Source organism: Vicugna pacos, chromosome 30 (assembly GCF_048564905.1).
Source record: "Vicugna pacos chromosome 30, VicPac4, whole genome shotgun sequence".
NCBI lineage: Eukaryota > Metazoa > Chordata > Mammalia > Artiodactyla > Camelidae > Vicugna > Vicugna pacos.
This window is the reverse complement of record NC_133016.1, coordinates 5,767,360-5,787,723: the sequence shown is the minus strand read 5'-3', so window position 1 is coordinate 5,787,723 and position 20,364 is coordinate 5,767,360. Positions and strand designations below refer to the sequence as shown.

Below are 20,364 nucleotides of genomic sequence, written 5' to 3'. Positions count from 1 at the left end.
GGAAGCATAATGATTTCATGAGTCGTACACAGAACACTTTTTGCAGTCTCTTTCCTAGGTGTATATTCATGGAAGTTTAAGAAATTCTAGGAGAAGTTTAAATATATTAGATAATTACATACCACTTGTAATCCCTGTGATATATATATATATATAGGAATCTAATATATAGGAATATCTGTTAATAAATTCATTCTCCGAAGTTCTATTCTTGATTCTATTGCTCAGTATTATCAATTATCAACCATAGATAAGAGCCTTCATTATTACTGACAATGGCCAGCTCCCTGCTGGGAAATGCCATTTGCATTTTTGTGAAATTTTCTTTTACTGATTGACAAACACTGATTGTAATAAACCAGCACAAGCTCAATTAGAAAAAATGATTATGGTGGATAACTTAAGTGGGCCTGTGATCCTAATGTTTCAGAACACTGTGGGAAATTTAGTCTCTAAACAGACAGACCAGAAAGAAATACATACATTTACTGCAATAAATACACAAATGAGAAGGAAATGGTGAGAAGGCAGTGTGTAATTTTTCTAATAAGTGGAGCTATAAAAACAGTGCAATAGCTAAGATTTTATTTAAGATCATTTTTCCCTTAAAATTTGTAGGTACTCTAGATGTCACTTTAGAAAATGCAACATGCATATATTTTACATATATTTAATCAACTTGATTAGAATTGATAATATATAAGGAAAATGACTGCCTAACGTTAAAAAGTTCACCTTCCACATAAAAAAAAATACAATTTTATTTCTTTTATTTGTATTGCTAGAATAGAACAATAATAAGGAAACTATAAGAATGATTTTCCTTTTTTTTTAACTGTGTTAGTCTTACTAGTTCATGGGCAACAGTCTGCTCTTGGCAATTACAAGAATAATTTCCTTAAAGGAAAACAACAGATTGCAAAAGTCGATCAGGATGACTCAGCATATTATAAATCAACTATACTTAATTTTTAAAAAAAAAAGAAAAAAAAAGGGCAGATTACTTAGGAAAAAAATGACTCAGCATTCAAACATATATGACCCAAAGAATCAGACTGACTGCTCTTTGAGACAGTGCTATAAAATAGAAAAAAAAAAAGAAAAGTAGGCCAGTAGTGGGCAAACTAAAAGCTAAGAAATTGATGCAAGAATTGCCTGGGAATATAACTATGGCTACTTTCAAAGAATGTGAACACAGCTGTCAATTCCTGGGATGTAGTCAGTGCATACATACACATTACGTGGAAGCAGCAAAACATAGTGGGTAACCAAACAGACTCTAGAGAAAGATGAGCAGAGCTGTGTGACCTTGTGCAAGTCACTTAACTTCTCTGTGCCTTAGCTACCTCTTAAAGATGGAGGAAAGGCACAATAACATCTACTTCAGAATGTTAGAATACGAGTCTTTCATAAAAGCTCAATAATTATTAACTAATTCATGAAACAGCAAAAAAAAATGCTCTAATTTTAAACAAGTGAAGTTTTAAAACCACCACTAAAATTCATCCCAGCTTTCATTATGGGCAGACATTGGAAATTAACTATTTAAACCTTATTATAGCCTCTAGATATTTATATATTTCAAAAACCAAAAGACAGTAAAATTTTTATTTAAAACATCTTTGCATGTTAATGTTTTGCTGTGTATTCATTATGTTCCTTATGTTCAAAAAGTACCTCTATAAATGCGTCTGCTTACAGATGACAGACAGTAGATGGTAGGTAGGTAGACAGAGGTAAAGAATATATTCTCTTACAGGCATTACTCAGTACAGGTAATAATGGTGTTCAGAGTATTTATGGAGATGTTTATAATGTCTGATGGTATTCCAAAGTCCAGTTTTTTTCACCCTCTGAAAGTATTTCTGTCAATACATGGTTTAAAATATATAATATCCGTTTTGTTTCAAGTTAATGAAAATAATAGTCCACAGAGTCTAATTTTAAATGTCACCTAGCAACTTCTATTAAATGACTATAAATTACATTTTATGTGTTAGTCTGGTACAAACTCAGCAAAGTATCTTCTATTTTTTCCCCCCATTTATCTTGAATAAAATAGAAGATTGAGTGTGAGGTGTCCCCTACGGAAAATTAAGCCAAGTCTGTGAGAAACCAATTGTCCATAAACCGTCAAACTTCAGAGGGCCGCTTGAACAAATCCAAGCAGTGCCAAGCTTGGCTGGCGCATGGTCTCTGGGGCTTCTGTTTCTATGCAGTTTTCAAGTTTCATGAGCTCTTTTCCAGGAACAAATGAACCCGAATGTTCCGGACCGGGTGCACTTGAAGTGAGCATGTCCTTGCTGAGTAGCATGTTCCCTTAGACAGACATGTTTCACCTGTCACATCCACACCACTGGGAGGTTCGCACCTCCCAGTGCCTCTTTCCCCCAGTGTCCCCTCGGGTCTCGGAAGAACCCGGGGCATGTTCACACACACACCCCTCCCTAGCGGTGACACACACACACTCAGTCACCCACTCCACACTCCCTCCCTAGCGGTGTCTCCCACCTGCCCTTACCGACCATCCGGTAGTCAGACTCCTCTTTCTAGGTTTTTTTTTTAACTGTTTCTATTAAGCTCTTAGACTTAGATCTTAGGATCTAAGAGCTTAATAGAAACAGTGCAGCTTGAAAACTTCCCTGACGCCCCTGCGACGCTCACTGGGGGCAGACGCCCGCGCAGGCGCAGCCGCTCCCTGTGCGGCGGCCGCAGGCACGGGCGGCGGTCTGAGCGCTTGAGGTGGGGCAGGCGCGGTGCTTGTCCTCTAAGAGCGTCACCTTGTAAAGTATTGATGACCACAGTTAAGGTACGTTGTATGAAGTCTCGTGTACAGATAAGGAGGACTTTGGCTCTTAAAACACGTCCGGGTAGCTTGCCGAGGGCGGGCGCGGGGCGGCGGGCGGCTGGTGTCCGGGGACGCGCCGCTGACCGCGGGGCCCGAGCGCCTCCCGCCGCGCCCACGGGGCGTGCTTTTCCGACCACAGGAAGGAGGCGCTGGTGTCCCTGCCTTGGTCCGGTGGGATTGACCCAATTGGTGTCATTCTCATCGTATCTGAAGAAAAGGGGTCCGATGATTTATTTTCCGAGTTGTGAAGAGAGGGGGGAACGTCGCTCGGCGGTGTGGCACCGCCAGCAAGTCACATGGCCCTGAGAGCCTCACCATCCTCGTCTATAAGGTTCAGGTGGCCGGTGTGTTGACAGTTTATGTGGGCGTTAAGTGGGGTCACCGATGAGGCCAGTGTGCACGGTGCCGGGCACAGACAGAATGACCCGTGAATGCTCATCTATAAACGCTAATTTCTCCTCTCCCAATTGTATAGATTCGTGTCTCAAATGCTAACATGCTTTTTAAAATTCTAGGCAATAATTAGGGAGACTGAGCAAAAGGAAAATTAATTTAACAGTTTTTTTTTTAAATACACATGGGGAACACAAATTACCATTTTTATCGTTTATCACGAGGGCCAAGAGAGTCCCAGAAGAACAGAGGGAAACTGCAGAAGGCAGGAAGGTCACCGGGATAATGATTTTGGTAAAAGGATGAGGTGCTGGTAACAAAAATCGCATCGGTCACCCGGCCCTTCCGCTGCTTGAAGGCAGAGGTCCTCTCAGAACCCAAGGCCGGGTTGTCACGTGTTGTGTTATGTTGGGAAGAAGCTCGGTTTTCCCAGGAGGGAACAGCATCCGAGTCTGAAGAGAGTGGACTCAAGTTAAGAGAGCTGTTTTCTGTTAGAGGTTCTGGAGTTGGGGTTTTACCTTGAGCAAACCCCTGCATCTTTCTGGATTTTGCTTTTCCGTCTGTAAGATGAGAACTACTAGACTTTCTGAGCCAGAGTCAGACCTTGAGTGACGTGCGCACAGGCCACCTGGGCTTCCTCATACCATGGCAGCCTCAGAGCCGTCAGTGACGACCTGTCCTGATGATGTCCAGATCTGCCCTCTGCCCTGGAGAAAGGCACTCTCTCTCCCATGGCTGCGTGCTGCGCACACATACCTGAACGATAGTAAGGAACGAAAGTTGTCACAGGAAATGCAGAACTGTGAGCAGCCCAGGAAGGACTGTTTCCTGACAGCCCCTTTCAGCCGAGCGTCTTCAACAGCGTTTTCTGCAGTTTAGGGAAGGGGAGGGAAGCGGGCTGCCGCAGGAAACGGTGGGCTCCTCTTTGAGATGGTACACTAATCTCAGATGTTGACAACTAAAAAATGCATGTGTTATTTACTTATTGTCTACATGGGGGCGAGCAGAAGCAGCCAAGCCTTGTTTATACCTTTATGAGTCTTCTAAATATAAGGTTCTTTGCTTTGGGGTCTCTTTTCTCATCCACTGGAAGGCAGCATAAGTCTCATCTGTATGATGCTCAGATGACGGTATTAGCTGGCTCTCTATAGGGCACCTGGGCCAGAATCATTCTTGGGATGTGGGCTTCGTGAGATGCACAGTTGTAGCTCCAATGGAACACCAGTGTTTTTACTACTATCCAGAGGGTGAGCTGTAACTGCTACTCTTTCCGGATGCTAATAAGCAACTTCTGATTCATTGCTCAGTATCCCAGTGAACTGACTGCTGTTTCAAAAAGAATGAAACTGAGAGAGTCAAAAATAGCAAGAAATGTTGGCAAGTGTCTCAAGAACTGAATTCACTGCTTCTAGATCTAGTAGATTTCCGCATCTAAGCTGAAGCATCCTTCCAAAATACTGATCCTGGGAGAAGCACATGACTGCTGCCTGCAGGGAAGAGCCCACAGTTAACTACTGTGGGAGCTCTGACAGTATGATTTGCAGAATTTTCTACCATTTCTTGAGGATTTTCTCACTGACTGAGGCAGCGGAAAGAATCATCAGGACAGATCCTCACCGAGAAGAAATAAAATAACTTTGAAGACATGTATCCATCTTATTTGATTTCTTAAAATATAGTAATTGCTTAGAAATGATCTCGCAGTATCATTTTCTCGTTTACACATGTTATATAGACGTTTATTTGCAATTTAAGTATAAACTGCCCTGTGTTTTTTAAATTATCCATACTTTTATGATCCTAAAAATACTCCAGGTCAGATTGATGTATTGCTGTTTCAGCTGAGAAATTACTATAGCACTTTATATTTTTATCGTAATGCTTTTAATTGAAGCATGATTATAATATGAAAAGTAACGATCCTAAGAATATCCACATACAAGTTCTCAAATAAAAATGTTCTCTTTTTCTGCAATTAAATACTGGAGTAAAATAAAAAAGAACTAAAGACACAAATGAAGAAATAGAAGGTTAAAGGTCTCCTGGAACTTGAAAACAGTGAGGAGAGAGAAATGGAGAAATGAGGTGAAAAAAACAACATGGGGTGAGTCAGGTGAAAATTTTATGGAAATTATTTTCAAGTGGCTTCCAGTTACTTGTCTCCAGAAAACAAAATATGTTTACTGTGTTCCTGTGACACCTAAGACTGACCATTTGGGAAGAAACATGTTTCCCAGAATTTTAAAAAAAAAGAAGAAGAAAAAGCACCTTCATCAAATTTGGGGAAGGAGTTTAATGATCTATTGCTGGGTAATAAACAAATTATACTAGAAAAAATGAATAAAGAGTAGACAAAAGTACGATTAATACGAAATTCATTTTATCAATTAATTGATGTTATTGATGGGCACTGCTGACACTAATTAAAGATTTTACGTGTTTAAGTTTACGCCTCACATGAGAAAGGTGAAGGCCCTCTTGTCCCAGTGGCAGTTTCACAGAATGAGCCTTGCCTCCCTCTGTCCCTGACAGTGGGTGGTAGGTATGAGTGTGTAAGGATATTTTGTGTCTTAGCATGCATAACCCACCCACAGAGACTCTCCAGCTGTTAGGTCTGCGGAAGAACTGGGAAGCGCGTGGTTAACGAGCATCCCAAAGATTTCCTACTGAAACCCAAAAGTCTGGCTTCTCCCCAGTGCCCTCTGCCTACCAACCATGCGATGTGGCTGGGTTAGTACACCTATTTGAAAATAAAACGGAAAACTCTGAAATGCAGCAAATTTTGAAAAATAGAAAAATTAGCTGCAATGTTGCTATGTTTGAAGCCATTTTTAAAAATATATATATTTTTTCAACAGGGCCAGACTTTTAAATACACTGAGGACACTTTTGTGGCAAGACACAGCAGTTCAGGAAATGCTTTATTACTAAAACAGTGAAATCAAATAAATACGTTCAAGCTCTATGGCTTCACGTTCTGTTAAATTGTGAGAGCCTCCTAGTTTACTGTGGCTTTCGAGGGCCTGCTGTAGCGTAGCAGGGACGCGGGACAGCAGGGAAGGGCAGTGACACTGGATGCAGACCGTGAGGACTACCCGAGCAGGGGGAGCTCCGTGGCAGGGTACACCCAGTGAGCCGGTGGGACTGCAGCACGATGCCCCCCGGGTGCTCTGCACAGCTCCCAGGGTTGCCGAGAGTCAGGTGGTAAACATGGGAAATGTGAGATTTCACGAATTAGAGGATCGCTCATGGTCTGTCAGAAAGTGAACCTTTGCTCAGACTGCATCAGAGAAAAGTGTGCTAAAGGCAAATAAAACCTTTCTAGGTGTTTTTAAAAAAAAAAAAAAACCTGGCGTGAACCAATAAATATGAATCTCTCTTGAAAATGCAAAGTATTCTTTTCTTTGAACTAGTCATGTGCCTGAGCATCACCTGATGTGATGTTGTGTGAATCTCTGTAGCTAACCTTAAAATGTGTCTTGCAAGTAAGAAAACAGGCCACACTTTCATCACGGGACTTCTCAGGCAAACTTTTTTTTGATATGTACAACATCCTATCACAGGAGCAAAGAGAAAGATCTGTTTAAGAAACAAGCCATTGGGTAAGGCTGGGAGTGGGTGTCAGGAAAAACTAAGACGTTGAAATGGGTAAAAAATTGGTGTCTTGTGTTTGGCACCACTTGGGGAATCTATCTGAAAGGGCCTGCACCTCCATTGTTTGAGCTATTTTACAATTCAATAAATTGTCAAAAGCTGGTAGTAACACAGATAATTCTTGCTCACAGAAATGCAAATAAACTTGTCTGGTTGAATACAGTTGATTATTGCTCTGTTTACCAGCATTCCTGGTTGGCTGTATGCCCTTTGGATTCTCCTCGGAATCAGTGGTACCATCTTTTTGTTCCCTTCTTAATTAATGTGTGAGATTAATTGTTTACAAGTGTTCATTTTGTATTTTTTAAATCGTGACTTTACTTTTTTTAAAAAAGTGATACCGGGAAAACAGTAGATTCGGCAGTAACTAGAACAGCGTCTGTCACCCCCATTTAACCCTGAACTTTTAAGGGAGCAGATTTCAATTTAATATTTTAAATAAGGCCTAAGACACATTTTTTCTTTTTCTCTTCTTTTTTTAGCTTCAGACAAGCCTGACTGAACCAATGACGTTATCCAAATCCATCTCTCTTCCTCGCAGCGCATACTGGCATCACATCACCCGGCAGAACAGTGTTGGGGAGATCTACAGTTTGCAAGGCAAGTGACCATAATAAGGCAGCAGTGCCGTCAGCTTCCCGCAGGGGGACCGGGACTCAGGCAAATTGATCTGTATTTGCATTGCTTGCTGTTTCTCCATTTCCATTTATCAGCTGTCACTGGCCACAGTGGGATCTCTGAGATTTACAGTGGCTTTTCTAAGGCTATCATTTCATAGACTCAGGGTAAAAATTATTCCAAAGATCACCACTTTGGCAAGGGACTTGACTGAAACATTACACAGAACGTATCATCAGAAACTAAAAGTAGCTAATAGCGGGATCTGTTTCATGATGTTTGACAAAGGACTTCTTTCTTAGCATCTTTTTGCCGTAATAGGACTGACTATCAAGTTCAGGATGCTGACTTCCAGCTCTGTCATGAAATGCTACATAACCCTACTCAGAGTTTTAAGATTTAGCCCAAGTGTTGCTGGGGGGGCGGGAAATGTCACATCCTGACCCGCAGGAGTCCTTAGGACCGACCTCCAAGTGAGGGTCCTTCGCATCGCGCAGGAAAGAATTCAAGAAAACGGAAGGCCAGTTTATCTGGAGAGACATACTCCATTGGCAAAATGCAGACTGTCTCAGGAAGTGAGCGGCCCCGGGGCATGAGGTGGTTGGTTTCATGGGCTGAGTAATTTCATCAGCTGACAAATGGCAGGAATAGTGTTGCTGTTTTGGGGAAGGGTGAGGATTTCCCAGGAAATGGGCCACTGCCTGCTTTTTGGCATTTTATGGTCCGCCTGGGAACAGTCATGGCATGAGGTGGGGGAGTGATTTTCAGTGTTACAATGAAGGTAGAGTGAGCTAAAGGTCAATGACCGGACTATTCTTGATGCCACCTTGGCTTCAGCTGGTTCGAGCTGGTTTTTATCACACCCTAAGTGTGGCACCCCTCCTTCGTGTATTTAGCGGTTGCGTCCGTCCCTTTCCCTCCTGTCTCAGAAGCCTTGACACAGAAACCATTTGGGAGGATGTAGTGTGACTGTGTGGCCTTGGTATTTTTCCTAATGATAAGTGGTTGATGGACTGCACGGAAATGGCTTAGCAGGTGAGTCAGATTAACAGAGAGCAGGTATTTGATCAGCAGCAGACCCCTCGGCTTCTGTGGTTCTGTTCCTGTTCCTTCTCTTATGTCCTCAGTGAATAAAAACTTACCCTTCAGATAAAATATTTGGCTGCAATAAACTTAACAGCTGACCAAGACAGGAGGAAGCAGAAACTAAGAACTATAAGGCTAACAAAACACAGCTGAAAACACTCATCAAACAATCCTTTTCTGAAGGATTTTCTACTGAAGTGTAGTTGATTTACAAGGTTAATTTCAGGTGTACGGCAGTGATTCAGTTATACATATACATGTATATTTTTTCTTTTCAGGTTCTTTTCCACTATGTTATTGTAAGAAATTTAATATAGTTCCCTGTGCTATACAGTAGGTCCCTGCTTTTTATCTATTTTACATATAGTAATGTGTATCTGTTAATCCCCAGCTGCTAATTTATCCCTCAGCACCTTTTCCCCTTTGGTAACCATAGTTTGTTTTCTATGTTCATGAGTCTGTGGTTTGTAAATAGAATTTGTATCATTTTTTTTAGATTCCACATATAAGTGATGTCATATATTTGTCTTGCGCTGTCTGACTTACATAGTATGATGATCTCTAGGTCCATCCATGTTGCTGCAAATGATACTATTTCATCCTTTTTATGGCTGAGTAATAGTCCATTGTGTATATATGCTACATCTTTATCCAGTCATCTGTTGATGGATATTTAGATTGTTTCCATGTCTTGGCTATTGTAAACAGTGCTGCTGTGAACATTGGGGTACATGTGTCTTTTTGAATTATAGTTTTCTCAGAATATATGCCCAGGAGTGGGATTACTGGATCATATGGTAAGTCTATTTTTAGTTTTTTAAGGAACCTCTATACTGTCTTCCATAGTGGCTGCACCAATTTACATTCCCAGTGTAGGAGGGTTCCCTTTTCTCCATACCCTTTCCAGCATCTATTATTTGTAGACTTTTTAATGATGGCCATTCCGACTGGTGTGAGGTGATCTCTCACTGTAGTCTTGACTTTTCATTTCTCTTCATAATTAGCGAAATTGAGCAGCTTGTCATGTGCCTGTTAGCCATCCGTGTGTCTTTTTTGGAGAAATGTCTGTTTAGGTCTTCTGCTCATTTTTTGATTGGGTTTTTTTTTTTTATATTAAGCTGTATGAGCTATTTGTATATTTTGGAAATTAGTTCCTTGTCAGTTGCATCATTTGCAAATATCTTCTCCCATTCTGCTGCTTTCATTTTGTTTATGGTTTCCTTTGCTGTACAAAAGCTTCTAAGATTAACTAGGCCCCATTTGTTTATTTTTGCTTTTATTTCCATTACTCTAGGAGCTGGTTCAAAAAAAAAATATTGCTGAAATTTATGTCAAAGAGTGTTCCTCCTATGTTTTCCTCTAGGGGTTTTATAGTATCCAGCCTTACATTTAGGTCTGTAATCCATTTTGAGTTAATTTTTGTATATGGTGTTAGAAAATGTTCTCATTTCATTCTTTTACATGTAGTTGTCCAGTTTTCCCAGCACCACTTATTGAAGAGACTGTCTTCTCTCAAGTGTGTATTCTTGCCTCCTTTATCATAGATTAATTGACCATAAGTATGTGGGTTTATTTACAGACTTTCTATCCTGTCCCATTGGTCTATGTTTTTTTGTGTGCCAGTAACATACTGTTTTAATTACTGTAGCTTTGTAGTGTAGTCTGAAGTCAGGGAGCGTGATTCCCCCAGCTCCATTCTTCTTTCTCAAGATTCTTTTGGCTATTCGGGGTCTTTTGTGTTTCCATACAGATTTTAAAAATTTTTGTTCCAGTTTTGTGAAAAATGTTTCTGGAAATTTGATAGGGATTGCACTGAATCTGTAATGCCTTAGGTAGTGTGAACATTTTAAGAATATTGATTCTTCCAATTCAAAAACACAGTATGTATTTCCGTCTGTTTCTTTTGTCTTCATTTTCTTTCATCTGTGTCTTATCGTTTTCAGAGTACAGGTCCTCTGCCTCCTTATGTAGATTTATTCCTAGGTATTTTATTCTTTGTGATGCAATGGTAAGTGGGATTGTTTCCTTAATTTTTCTGCTATTTATTTCATTGTTAGTGTATCGAAATGGAGTTGATTTCTGTATATTAATTTTGAATCCTGCAGCTTTCCCAGATTCATTCATGAGCTCTAGTAGTTTTCTGGTAGCCTCCTTAGGATTTTCTGTATATAGTATCACGTCATCTGCAAACAGCGACAGTTTTACTTCTGTTCCAATTTAGAGTTCTTTTCTTTCTTTCTTTTTTCTGATTGCTGTGGCTAGGACTTCCAAAACTATGTTGAATAAAAGTGGCAAGAGTTGGCATCCTTACCTTGTTCCTGATCTTAGAGAAAATGCTTTCAGTTTTTCCCCAATAAGTATGATGTTAGCTGTGGGTTTGTCATATGTGGTCTTTATTTTGATGAGGTGTGTTCCCTCTGTGCCCACTTTCTGGAGAGTTTTTATCATAAATGGATGTTGAATTTTATCAAAATCTTTTTCTGCATCTGTTGAGATGATCATATGAGTTTTAGTCTTCAGTTTGTTAATGTGGTATAACATATTGATTGATTTGCAAATACTGAAAACTTACATTCCTGGGATAAATCCCACTTGATCGTGGTGTATGATCTTTTTAACATATTGTTGGTGTTGCTTTGCTAGTATTTTGTTGAGGATTTTTGCATCTATATTCATAAGTGATATTGGCCTATAATTTTTGTGTGTGATATTTTTGTCTGGTTTTGATATCAGGGTGATGGTGGCCTCATAGAGTGAGTTTAGAAGTGCTCCTTCCTCTGCAATGGTTTGGTACAGCTAAATGTTTGGTAGAATTTGCCTGTGACGCCATCTGGTCCTGGACTTTTGTTTGTTGGGAGTTCTTTAAGATACTGATTCAATTTCAGTGCTGGTAATTGGTCTGTTCGTATTTTCTGTTTCTTCCTGATTCAATCTTGGGAGATTGTACCTTTCTAAGAAGCTGTCCATTTTTCTAGGTTGTCTGTTTTGTTAGCATATAGTTGCTCACAGTAGCCTCTTAGAATCCTTTGTATTTGTTGGCTGTAACTTCTTTTTCATTTCTGACTTTATTAATTTGGGCCCCCTCTCTTATTTTCTTGATGAGTCTGGCTAAGGTTTATTGATTTTGTTTATCTTCTAAAAACACCAACTTTTGGTTTCATTGGTCCTTTCTGTTGTTTTCTAATCTCTTATTTCATTTATTTCTGCCCCACTTTATGATCTCTCTCCCTCTGAGACTGCTTTTGCTGCATCCTGTAGGTTTTGGATTGTCATATTTTCATTTTCCTTCATCCCTCAGTATTTTTGATATCCTCCTTGATTTCTTCAGTGATCCATTGGTTGTTCAGCAGCATACTGTTTAGCCTCCACATGTTTGTGGTTTTTGCAGTTTTATTTTCTTGTAGTTGATTTCTAACCTTATTAGCATTGTGGTCAGAAAAGATGCTTGATATTGTTTCAGTTTTCTTAAATTTACTGAGGCTTGCTTTGTGGGCCAACATGTGCTATTTCCTGAGAATGTTTCATGTACACTGGAGAAGAATGTGTATTCTGCTGATTTTGGATGGAATTCTCTGTAAATATCAGTTAAGTCCATCTGATCTAATATGTCATTTAAGGCCTGTGTTTCTATTGACTTTTCTGTCTAGATGATCTGTCCACTGACGTAAGTGGGGTGTTAAGGTCCCCCACTGTTATGGACAATCCTTCTCTCTAAGTGCAGTAGTCTTGAATGTAATAGGCACCCAATAAATACCTGAAGGAGTGACCACAATGACTGTCATAGTCAGGCAGAGCATTTTTCTTTTCATACATTACCTTTTGCCCATGTTAACACTGATAATTGTCTTTCTGTTATAAGCAAACCAAAATAGTGTGTTTTTAAAGCAAGAGCTACTTGGCAGAGTTTCAAACCTAGACTAATGGAATTTTATCAGTGTGGATGAATGATTAAAGATAACATTTTCTGCAAGAAAAAGCAGAACCATTTTAGTCACTTATGGAAGATAAATGAACACTCTTAGGACCAACCTGACTACCTATATTTAACAGATAGTTATCTTTTTGTGTTATTTGCATGAGAAAATTTTTAACAGGACAAGGGTTAGAGGATTGAGAAAAGGAGGGCAATTGTGACAGTGTCACAAATCAGAAAGAGGAGACATGCTTCTCATCTTTTGTTTCCCCCCACAAATGCTGACAACCACACACTAAAATCACCTGAGTCATGATCTTGTAAAATTAATCTTACTTATAGCTGTGATTAGAAATAATCAGAAAATATGCCTTTAGCATAAAGTTTTTATTTAAACATAACCATATATATATATAAATATTGGCATTCAATGGAAGGAACTAAAACTATGGAATATTTGAATAAGAAAATAACAATTAAATTTCTAAGCCAAAAGTAGGTGTTACTACAGGTAAGTTGGAAATGGGTTGGAACCAGTGTACTGGTAACTGTGGGTTCTGACCACAGTTTGGGCTCTGATTCCAGCAACTGAAAGACTCTCGTTTTCATGGTGGCTTACAGGAAACTCCTCTCTGAAGGTGGGGCTAACATTTCAACTGATAACTTCAGAAATGTCAGATGCACCCAACAAAAAAATACCAGAATGCACTGAAATTTCTTAAAACATTGTCAGGGATTGTTGGAGGACAGTGTTGATTTACACAGTAAAGTAGAATCAGCAACCAGTTAGAATACACCATGATTTATCTCATTAATATTAATTTTCAGCTATGTTAAGGGTTGCAAATGCCTTATTAGCTATGATGAACTGTTTATTTATATGGTCTTATTGGGGAGGAAAAATTTACCTTCTACTTTCTAGGTTCTCTGGCTGGTCTAGTAATTAAATTGACATAAAGCAGATTAACTAGAGAAAAATAAATTTAACTTCATAGCCACAGGAGTCCTGTAAGACTGAAAGGCAGGTCTGGCAGTGGAGGCGTACACGGCGTCCTTCCAGCGGGAGGAGGGTGATCCCCAGGGCCAGGAGAAGAGCAGGTGTTTGCTAATTCGATGTTTGCCCTGCCGTACAGATGGGTCATTCAGATGAAAGTTACCTGTGCTCATAGCTCTGTGTCTGAGCCGGGCCTCCCGTCTCAATTCTTTCAGGTAGCTAGAGGGGAGGTTAAAGGTTCTTTCTGAGTCTTTTGGGCCTTGACCGTCTTTGGCGCAAAGTAATTCACACGCCAAAGTGGCACGTTCTGGGGAGGTTTGGTCTGAACCCCTTCTGCCTCAGTGTCACATTCTTCTTCGGTTGGTGGTGGTTTTACATAACAAAAAAATATGTATTGATTAAGGTGATTACTGAAGTCATACAGATACAGAAGGTACTCGGTGCTGAGTACGCGTCACTGTGCTGCACGTTTATTTTTGTGTTGCCTCCTTCTTAGAGCAGTACATTCTACCATTTTATATACCCCTCATTTTACGGTTGTATCACGTATAGACATAAACTTGTAATATTTGACAATGATTTATTTTGTTTTCTTCGTATTCTGTTGAGGCGGCCGCGGTAGGCAGAGGGCCAGGGCCGTGTGGTTTGGGGGGCATAATCTCCCCAGGTTACGTCCCTGTGGAATCGAGGCAGAACAGAAACGCTGAACCTCGTCACCCCTTCATGCGTAGGTACTTTGTTTTTCACTGAACACACTGAACTGTGGTCATTTTGCACCTCACTCCCTCGGCTGTGCTCCTTGACGTGGCCTCCCCACCTCTGCACAAAAAGAACCCAGTCAGGCACTACCCTCATCCCGCTTCCAGAGGCGAAGGAGACCCTGGCTTTGGTGGTGATACAGCAAGTAAACTGCAGGAGGCACTGAGGAATCAAAACATGATGAAAACATTCAAACTATGAAGCTGAGATCAATGTGAATTAAGTTCAACAGCCTTCCGTTTGGAAGGTAAAGGGGGAAAAGTTTTATATACTTAAGGTTTAATAGATTGGGAGTCTTTAATAAGCAGCACACATACTAAAACCGAAAAAAAATTCATGGTGTGAAAATGTAATCTATTCTATACTAAGACCTAACTATAACTGCCTGTCACCCTCAAAATTCAGTTTACTTGGTGTTAGCGTGTCCGCTTCTGTCTCCCATTCTGTAATCATGGGGGCGAGAAGAACCCCAGTTCTAACCTGGCGCATCTCCCCATCCCACCCCGAGCCTGGTGCCCTGAAATGGCCTCCCCGTTGTACTCTAACCGGAGTCAAAGAAATTGAGGAACAGAATAATTAGCTTTAACAGGTACAACGTTAGCTAAGCACTCAGCAGCTGTCGTTTAAAATCTCTACCCCTCAGTGGCGTGCGATGGGTCACGTCACCTCTTCCTGCAGGACTTTTCCTTTTTGCAGTTTTCACCATATGATCAGGATTATCGTACTGGAAGGTAATTTTTTATTTATATGTCTCTAACTTCTGTGACACAACACATTCTAGAGGCATTATCGCTGGGCTCAGAGGAGGAGAGAGAAAAGGTAAGTAAAGAAAGAACTTCACTTATCTTTCTTACTTTACTTACCTTTCCCTCGACTTTCATCAGCCTCCTGCGTATGTATAGTGCAGACTATAGAGCAGAGTCTTTAAAGAGGGACCTGTGAAGATGACACGAGCATTTATTGAAAATGACAGATCAAACTAGTAAAAAGCATGTATGGCACCAAAGCTTCTAGCAGGCACTGAGTGAGTTGATGGAGGACAGAAACTGGGTTCCAATGTACACTGGGAGGAGGTGCCCTCGCTCCCAGGTCTCCTCTGCAAGGAAAGTTCTCAACCAGTGTCACCCAGGGCGCAGAGTCCAGTCCCAGGACCCTGCAGCCTTCCTCCGGACCTGGGCTTGGGCTCCCTGTTGGAAAGTCTGCTTCTTGCTTTAGGGGGGTTTTTACTGAACAGGGCCGCTTGCTCTTGCTGGTCTTTATTGTGCTCAGCACAGAGACGCCCTTGCCTGATGTTGGGGTTCCGTCTCCCTCCCTCTCCTGGCCTCCCACCCCAGGAAGAGAAGGGCCTGGAAAGTGCGAGCCTTCAGTTCCCCTGATACATTTAATTCCTCATTTCTACACAAAACTACAGGGGACATACTGTGACTCACTTTTGAACAGCCTGGACAACTTTGCTCTTTGGATGAAGGACTGGGGGGGTGCCATTTGTCAAGGTGATCACTCTCCAAGTTCTGCTTTCATTAACGCTGATTAACATTCAGATGCCAGCTCTGCTCTGCCTGCCCTCCTCCGCCGGGTGCAGGTCTGTAATTAGCTCCAGACCCCGGTGTCCCCGGCAGTGGACCTGATTCCACACAAGGCATTTTATGTTCACCGACAGGACAGCTGCAGCTCCAGTTTCTCAGAAGGACAGGATGCAAACAGGCAATCAGCGTTAGAGATAACCTTCGGGAAGCGGTGAACAGAGTTAGGGCGTAGACGAGGGGGTTGCATCAAAGAATTCACTTACTCTTCACTGGCTCTGACCCTCTGTCCTTCTCTACTGCCTGTTCCATTTCAAGTCCGCATTGTCTTTAAATTGCTTCCAGTGAGGTCTTCTATTTAAATTTTCATGATATGATGTTTTCCAAATTGCAAAGTTAATAAACGCCTCCTGTAGCAAGTAAAACACACACGCACAGAATTTTGCACTGGTGGTAAAAAGGAACTTGTGTGTGTCCAGGCCACCATCGTCCCAGTGTTTGATCTGCATGTTGTCAGGGACTTGGTCACGGCGGGTCCGCAGCAGCCCAGCCCATCCACACGTTCTCCGTCCACCCAAGCCCACTGGTGGGGATTTGGCAACAACTCTTCAACACATGAGCCAGTTTTTAGAACCAAGACTTTCTGTCTATTAAACCTTCTTTATGAACATTTATTGCACAGCCTGACCTTATGAAGGGTAAGTCAAAGGCAGGAAATGCCTCCCTAGATACCAGTTTTGAATCAATTACTCCCCTAAAACAGACACCATAAACATGTTGAAAATATTCTCGGCATGAGACGTTCCTCCGGCCCTGCAGTCACAATTCATCACTCCCTCTTCCAAGCTCCCAGACTTCTATGTATGGCTTTAATCCATCAAAGTTTACAAATGTTATAAATATAAGTTTGTTTATAAATCTGCTTCTTTCACTAGGTTGTGAGGTAGCAACTTGGAGTGACTTTCTTATCCCCATGGCTCTGCCAAATTTGGGGGGGGTTGAGTCATTGTGAAGAGACTCCATCTGTAGAGGTTAAAGTCTTGAGTTTTAGAATGAAATAAACCTGAGTTTAAACATTAACTTTACTACTGCTAGGTTGTGAGACTTCAGGCCATTTACTTAATCTTTCTAACCCTCATTTTCTTCATCTCTTAAATGAGATAATCCACATAGGGTATAAAGATTCCATAATTATTAACTATTGTCAGTATATTCAATATTAACCACTGAAGTCAATTAAATCTGCACTAAAAGCTTCTTTCTCAAAGAGAAGCATGCTATCCAACTCCTAGTTATTACTGTTTTATAGAGTTTTCACTATGCATGAATTTTGTTCTAAGGACTTTATAAAAATCTAGCTCTAAGACGTGGTTTTCTAGCTTCTGAAGTTCTAGAAAAACTGGATCTAATGCTAAAACCTAACCCTGTTTTTAATGCGAGAAGAAATGTCAGGGCTTAGGCCTGACATTTTACATAGGTTTTTTCTTCTTCCCTGTCCGAGTGTAAACAAGACATTGGCCCCTAAAGAGATGAACCCCTCCTCCCAAGCCTTACATCACCAAGTCCCTGCAGCTCAGGGGAAACCGGACCCCTTTTCGGGTTGGGGAATGCCAAAACTCCCGGAGGGCTTTGTTCAGCTCAGTGCAGGAGGGTTGCCCCCGCCCACCCTCCTCTCCCACCCAAGATTAGTTCTTGCTGAGTCACTCACCCTGACTCCCGAGAAGCCTTTACGAGGACTTTCTTCCTCCACTAGGCGCCAGCCTCTCTCGTAGACCAGCTTTGCTTGAGCCAGTTACTACTAAACGGATTCTCTCTGGACCAGAGGTGAAAGACACGGTTTAGACTGGTAATGAAGTTCTCCTGACACGGCACAACACAGAATCTGAAGGCAACTCAGTGTGAAGTGTAACAGTTGGCCATTTAACCACTGCCTATTAGATACATAAAAGTAGTTACTGAAAGATAAAAGACTCAGTGTTTGCAGATGTTATACTGGATGAGTATAATCTACCGATGGTCTTATTCAAATAAGTTGCTTCACTCTCTTTAATTCCAACCTGAAATTTCAATTGTCTGAATATACTAGGTAACATGTTAAGCTCTATATTGATCAAACTTTCATGGAAAGAATATATTCCCTTTTATTCAGTAGGGGATAAACATGGTACATAATATTAGTTCAAGGAAATGTTAATACTCCATGACTGAAGGCCAGAGGTCCTGTCACATATGTGTGCATGTGCACACGCACGCACGCACGCACACACACACACAGAGGACCGTTTGGCTCATGTGGTCTTACCATGTTTCACTTCCCTCAGAAATGCGCCTATTAAGCTACACTTCACAAACTGTAAACTACACAGAAGAGCCTTCTATTTTCTATTGGTTCTCTTTTTTTTTAACCTCATCTCTGTCTCTGGCCTTTCAGCTAAATGTACTCCATCCCTAGTTCCAGGCTTCATTGTTGTATTTCATACATTTCTACTTTATTTTGCTTTGTCTGCCAGAAAACACCACATCTGGAGACTTGATAATGATTGGAGAATAAGAAAAGATGAGAACCATCAGGAAATTAGCATCTTTAAAACTATATTTGCCAGAGAATAAACTGCAGTTAATGTGGATTTGAGCCTGGGAGTGGCCAGCAGTGACGTTCCAGCATCACACCCTGCCCTGTAAACTGTAGGTTCTGAGAGTTTGCTGCTTCAAACTCCACACGTCTGATACTTAGGCGTATGCTTACGTAAGTTTGCATACAAGAAATTTATGTCAAGAATTGAAACCATATGCTTATGTTTTAATGACTGTATTTAACACAGGAAGAACAGGATGGTTTGGGCATGTTCTTAAAAATTTTTGGTTGGCATTGCTTTTTTATATTGGTTTGATAGGGAATTTAGAACCTTCATTTTATTCATGTTTAAATATGCATAATTCAAGAAAGAATTTCAATGCCATACTTTAAATGGCGTAGTATGCCTTATATATATATGTTCAGACATAAGACACGTGAGTTTAGAACAAAATTTTCTTCCTGACATCACAAGTCTGAGAGAAATTGTACTTCTTACCCTTTCATTCATCAGAAAATCCCATTATTCCAGATGCAGACGTTGCGTCCCTGGTGTGTATCTGAGGAACAGCTGCTGTCTGTGGCCCCGACATACTTATCTTAGAATTCTGTGTGTGCTCAGAAAAGAGGTTGATTTAGACACACCCTGTGCTTGTGTTGGGCTGTACCTCGCAGACCTGCAAGCCTTGTAGTTGCCCAGCCTGGAGACGGCAACAGGGACATCAGGGGTCTAAGGGACAGGGGACCCTACACAGAGGGTCCAGGGGCAACACACCCCTACTGGCAGCAGTCTGGGCTCCTCAGGGGAGGGGGAGGCTAGCGCCTGATGTCAGGTGGCTCATCGGTGGCCAGGGACTAATTAAGTCCTGTCATTAAGAGGACTGGCTGGTCACATGAGTGGAGCAAGGCCTGGCCAGAGAGCATGGGCACAGGCATCCTCAGTGGCCTGACCACACAGCTTGTAACCGTAACTCATAAGCACAATGAGTTGACAATTTCCTTTGAAGACAGTTTATCATTCATGAATTTGTTTGTAAAACAGTTTAAAGTTGTCTGTTTTTGATAGTAAAATTTAGCCTCATTCTTATATTCATCAAAAAACATAGACCCCCCCCTCCAAAATTGAAGCAAATTATAGAGTGTGACCAGTTTTACTACTGGAACACGTCTCTACATTAATGCTGTAGATTCTTTATGAGCACGTTAAATAATCAAAGTATGTACAAATGAAAATCATAGTCCACTATGCATTTCCTAATCTATGACCTACTTCCTGGGCCTCAGCAGTGAATCCATCCTTCTGAAGGCAGAGATGCTGAAAGGAGATCAGAGAGCTCGCCCATCTGAGTAAGTTATAACCCAGGTCTGTTCAACCGCATGTGATCTCCCCAGTCAGTCAGGGGGCAGACCACTTACCTGCTGTCTGCAGAGCAGGTAAGGAAGTACAGTGTGTCTGGAGAGTCTATACAGGAAGGAGAGAGGCATTTTATTGCACTGTCTGCTACAAATAAGATATTACGCTAAGTAAAATCACAAGTGCAATCTCATACAAGCCACACAGACGCCTGAAAAGGCAGACTCTTACGGATGCGGTGTTCATGAGTGGACAAAAAGCGCCATCCCTGCTGGCCTCACTCCTGTTAGCTGAGCGCTTCACACCGCGCCAGGCTGTCTGGGCTTCTGTCACTGTCTGAGGTGGGCGCTGTCACTGTTCCCGTTACACATGAGGACTGCACAGAGAACTTGCCCGAGGACCAGCAGCAGAGCTACCAATCCACACAGTCTTAATTTGCTAGCTGGGTGGCTGCCAGAACGGGTAAGTGATGTGACTACCCGAGGGTAACAGAGTTTAAGACAAAACAGGGAAACATCTATAATCACCACCCTGCTGCCCAGGTGCAGACTCTTTGAACCACAATCGAGGTTTACAAGAACTACTCCCTGAAAAGCACGGTACAGCTACTCTGGAGTGAGCTTTCCATGAGACGACCCAGATGCGAG

At 41.5% G+C, this 20,364-nt stretch overlaps 1 protein-coding gene and 1 long non-coding RNA gene across 2 annotated transcripts in view; one reads left to right on the top strand and one right to left on the bottom strand.

The window, feature by feature from the left end:
• Positions 1–20,364, top strand: part of DOK6 (docking protein 6) — a 272,876-nt gene that overhangs the window by 206,472 nt on the left and 46,040 nt on the right. The window contains exon 7 of the mRNA XM_006215593.4: positions 7,378–7,495. Coding sequence (XP_006215655.1) covers positions 7,378–7,495 — 118 coding nt within the window. The remainder of the gene's footprint in view (positions 1–7,377; positions 7,496–20,364) is intronic.
• On the bottom strand, positions 12,881–18,950 carry LOC116278871 (uncharacterized). The gene is made up of 5 exons (XR_012065802.1): positions 18,863–18,950; positions 17,497–17,601; positions 15,696–16,198; positions 15,129–15,201; positions 12,881–13,725 (listed from the first exon to the last, which is right to left on the bottom strand). It is a non-coding gene; the product is annotated as an uncharacterized lncRNA (long non-coding RNA).